This window comes from Sceloporus undulatus, unplaced genomic scaffold (assembly GCF_019175285.1).
Source record: "Sceloporus undulatus isolate JIND9_A2432 ecotype Alabama unplaced genomic scaffold, SceUnd_v1.1 scaffold_2261, whole genome shotgun sequence".
Classification (NCBI taxonomy): Eukaryota; Metazoa; Chordata; class Lepidosauria; order Squamata; family Phrynosomatidae; genus Sceloporus; species Sceloporus undulatus.
In genome coordinates, this window is record NW_024805181.1 from 1 (window position 1) to 4,725 (window position 4,725).

The 4,725-nt window shown below is 45.6% G+C and overlaps 1 protein-coding gene across 1 annotated transcript; it reads left to right on the forward strand.

The window, feature by feature from the left end:
• Nucleotides 1-6: 6 nt before the first annotated feature.
• LOC121917966 (microtubule-actin cross-linking factor 1-like) lies at nt 7-4,725 on the forward strand. Its single transcript, XM_042444081.1, has 3 exons — nt 7-326; nt 1,547-1,670; nt 2,959-4,725. Exons 1-3 carry the CDS (start codon nt 60-62, stop codon nt 3,210-3,212), a joined length of 645 nt encoding a protein of 214 aa, XP_042300015.1. The 5' UTR covers nt 7-59; the 3' UTR covers nt 3,213-4,725.

Here is a 4,725-nt window from a genome sequence, read left to right on the forward strand (position 1 = left end):
GCCACGCCAGCCCCAAAGACAGAGCCCAGACTCTGCCTTTCAGCTCATTCTGCCAATGTATGTTTATTTTGTGTTATTTTAGAATTATTTCCTTTTTTGTTTTTATTCCCTTCCATCCTGGACACTCCTCCTCCTCCTCCTCTCTCCCCTTACTCCACTCACTTGCTTCCCCCCCTACCCCTCAACCTCTCTTTGGATTTTCCATTTCACAGACTCCGCATCACTTCACCCGTTCTTATGACAAACCCTGGTTGGTAAACAGCAAGGCAGGTACCCCCCCTTTGAGGGGCCTCGATAATGCCGACCTCCACCTGTCTGCTTCTGAGGTAGAGTATGGCTTCCCTGAGCCAGTGCCGGCTGCAAAAGGAGGAGCGTGGCCACCTTTCCCTGCTTTCCTGGCTATAACAGCGCTTGGTAACACCTCCTTAAGGCAGGGCTGCTGTGTTTTCCACTGGCTTCTCACTTGGATTTCTTGAACACGCAGGGAGACAGAGAGGATTGTCCTTGCAAAATACACTGACACAAATACAAAATAGAATCCACCAATTGCACCGTTTCTCCTGGGTCAGTCAGTGTTTTATAGATGTGTCAACATGTGTGTAAATTCAGTTGATCTAATGGCTCTACTTCAGGCAGGAGGATGATTTAGGCCAATAAAGGAAGAAGACCCTTTGAAAGCATGGGCATTTGCAGTCACAACCTCAGAAATGTTTTATGTCTTGGCAATGGAGAGAATCCATGAGTTTCACTATCTTCCTCTGTGCTTTAATAGGAATCACCACAACCCCTATCTTGTCACCCTTTCCCCAGTTTGTACCCTTTTGTGTCCTGGATGGATGTTCATAAGTAGGTGGGATGTTTTCATGTTTTCAACCAGACGTGGGCACCTGTTGATCTCCAAAACTTTGGGGCCCTAGCCAGCATAACCACTGCTGAGGGACTGTGGTAGCTGTAGTCAGAAAAACACCTGGAGGTCTACACAGTGATTTGGTAACTTGACCACAGGGACCATTTTGACACTCAACCGATTTAGCCCATGGTCCCCACAAAGTGTTGTAGGGGAGGGGGGCTTTCTTCCTTTCCCAGCAAGGACAGTAAAAAGAGATATGCTTTAACAGCCTGGCTTTCTTCATCTTTGTGTGAGCCACAAGAAAAGCTTCCTTGGCATCTGTCTTCCTGCCTCTTCTTTGCTTGCTAGCAGCACCTTAAAGGTCTTGATCGGAAGGGTGAGGAGAAATGGGTCAGACAGCCACCTCAATCTTCTTTAAGGGAAACAGTGGAGCAAACAAGAAACTTTGCGAACACAACTCACATTTGGGTTGTTGTGTGGGTCTTGCTGTAACAAAAGCAAGAGTCCCTCTGTGCCACATGGAGGAATATCAATGCTCAGTACATTTTTCTGTGACCTTTAAGATGTTGTGGGGAAGCTGCAGCTTTGCTCCTGGAACACAGACATCCTCTTCGCTTTTGTCTGTTTTTTAAAACTGGATTTAAACGTCTTGGTTGGCCATGTTATAAAATCTTGACTTCCCTTTATTGTTCCAAGGTGACTCCGTCTTCAAGCAGCAAGCTGAAACGGCCCCCCTTCCACTCAAGCCGGACATCTCTCGCTGGGGATACCAGTAACAATTCCTCACCAGTTTCTTCAGGTGCCAAAACCAACCGGGCGGGTAAGTGCCGCTGGATCAGTGAAATCTAGGCTGAGCTTCTGCATTAGGAGCTACAAATGTTTTACATAGCCACATCTCCTGTACCAAAACCCACCTTGTAGGCAGCATGTCCCATGGTGTGCTTGTTATCATGTCCATGTTGCCATAAAGTGAAGAGATTAATGGAAATGTGTTGAGCTATTGTTTGTATGGGACACAATGCAGCAAGTATCTGCAGAGACAGAGGATGTTTTTGCAGCGCAGCCAGCTACAGGAAAGTAGTTGGTAGTGTCCCTTTTATCCTCTACTTTTCAACAACACAGAAAAGGCTGTCCAAAGCGGGGAGTTGGTTATTATGTGGTTGGGACAGAATTCCCACCTCTGTAACAACCCCTCAAAAAATAAGTTGTGCAAGTCCTGTTTAAGCTAATGTAATTGGCCAATACAGTGCTGGCCATAGCCTCTGCTTCTGAGCTATACTGCATGCAGGATGAGGTTACTACTATCGGCTTACCTGACAAGGTTGTTGGAAAAACTAGTAAAATAACTTTCCTGTGTATTATAGTGACAGTATGTATTTGCTGCCACAGCAGAACAAACAAACAGACCTTGACTTTCTCTTAATTCCTTTTCTGTTGGGTTTTTTAGGCTGCAATCTTTTTCTTCCATCCTACAGAGAAGTAAGCCGTGTGGAACTCAGTGGGACTTCTTTCTGAATAAACACATGGATAGGATTGCTCTGAACCGTCTAGTGCAGGGATGGGAATTGTGCAGCCCTTTGGATGATGCTGAATGGCAACACTCAGAATTCCTAGGCTGGGAGTTGGGGTCCAAATAAAGGAGACACATCTGTACAGCAGGAGCTATTTTCGAAGGAGATACAGCAAGTGAGAGTATCTTTAGTTAAAGGACACCTTCCTCCAAAACAGTAGAGAGTTGGGGCAAGCTGTGCCCAGACTTGTCCTCCTGGAAACAAACTGGAGCTGGACTCCTGCTCCAAAGCACAACTTGATATATAGCTGCCTCTTCTGAAACCCAGTTCCAGAACCTAGAGTATCTTGTATCAATAGAGGTGCATTGGAATATGATTAGCTCTTCTGTTTCGAGGACCCACCTGCCTGGGCACTGTGGCTGTGAGCAGCCTCCCACATCTAGTCTAGTGGGGTTGCTAGGAGCATTTTCGTAGCCATGAAGATGGGCTGGGGAAGCATCACTGTTCCATTCAGAAACAGAGGGCTGATCCATAAATCCCTCCTTCTAGGCTTCCATGTGGGGTAGTGGCTAAGAAAGCGTCTGTTTCTATTTCCAGATCCAAAGAAAACCGCCAGTCGCCCCACAAGTCGCGCCGGGAGCCGGGCTGGGAGCCGGGCCAGTAGCCGGCGGGGCAGCGATGCCTCCGATTTCGATCTCCTGGAAACACAGTCCGCTTGTTCAGATACTTCTGAAAGCAGCGCAACGGGGGGCCAGGGGGGCTCTCGGCGGGGCATGGGGGCAAAGCCCTCGAAAATCCCCACCATGTCGAAGAAGACGCCCACCCCCAAAACTCCAGGCCCCAAGAGATAATACAGCATTCACACTCACCTGCATCATGACACACACATACACACACAAACACACAGAACAACCTGTGTCTGGTTTTTAACCCTGCATCATACATTGGATGTATATTTATTCTACATGGGAGAAATTATATTGTTAAAAGTGTAAAAGAATTAATTGTGTTATCAAGCTGCCTTATTTTGTTCTGTTATTATTATTTTTTTTTTGTAAGTTACTATTTTCATGTGAATATTTATGTAGATAAAACTTGCCTTCTGGTGACCTTCTTGGCGTTGGCGGGAGGACACTGGGGAGGCGGGATGAACTGTGGGAGAGAATCAAAGCAAGCAAAAGGTCAAGATGTGAAAATGTAAAAACAGAAAACAAAAAACATTATAAATAGGATTTTTGCGCAGTGCAGGAGCTGATCCTGCTTTATCTTTTAGGATTGTTTCCTAAAGGCATCTTTATTAAAAAAAAAAACAAAAACAAAAAACCTTTCACTTGCTGTCTCAGCAAGGTAAATTCTATTGAAAAGCAACACCGGAGTATCCAGCAGTGTTCAAGGAACTCTCTCTCTCTCTCTTTTCCTTTTCCTTTTTGTAAATCATGGATACCTCAAATAGAGAGAAAATGTCTGGTGGGGGGACCTGGGGCTTCTGTTTCTGTTTAAAAAAAAAAGAATTCCTGGTTTTACCTGAAGATTAAAATGGAGTGAGTTTGAACAAACATTTGCACAAGCTTCGTTCCAATAAAGGAGTTCATTAAAGCAAAACAAAACCACTCTATACTTAGCAAAGTGCAAAAGCTCCATCAGCTGCTGGGTTTTTTAAAAGAACAACGATCTTGTATTTTCAGGGTGGGGGCGAGCGTTGAATTTGCAGCCGCCAAGAGACATCAGTCACGTTGGGGAGACGATTCGGGGGCTGAGGGACACTGAGCACACGTCCCTTCGGCAAAAAGGCAGCAAACGGGGAGCTCCTCTGGCCACTGCAGAAACAACACCCCCACCTTCACCTTTTTGTTCACAGACTGCTATGGAACAAATGGCAAACTGCATCATTTCCTATTTATTCTCTCTCATCCAGTGAATGGCCACTTGTGGACTAGCCTGACACACAGGAGACCTTGCACTCCAGAGAAGAGCTGCCTTCAACACGCACAGTCGCTTAGAAGTTTTAAAAAGTGTATCACCAGCAGCCCCCCACCCCATTTTCAACAGTCCCCTCTCTCTCACACACTTACTTTTATATGCTCCCCTCTTTTTATCCCCTTTGCTGCAGGGGTGTGTGTGAAGGAGAGGAGGGAGAAAGCAAAGCTAAACTTGTGTGACCCTAAAGAAGCTGGAGGGAAGGATTGGGCAGGGGCTACTTGGTCTTCCTGTATTTATTACCTTGTGCTCTTTTTCCCTGCTCTGACTGACCATATTGCTGTGTGATTCTCAGTTGGTTTATTTGAGCCAGAACCTGAAGCTCTACCAATGAATTGTTTTAAAAAAGGACTCTTTTTGTATTAAAATTGCTTGCAGTAATAATAA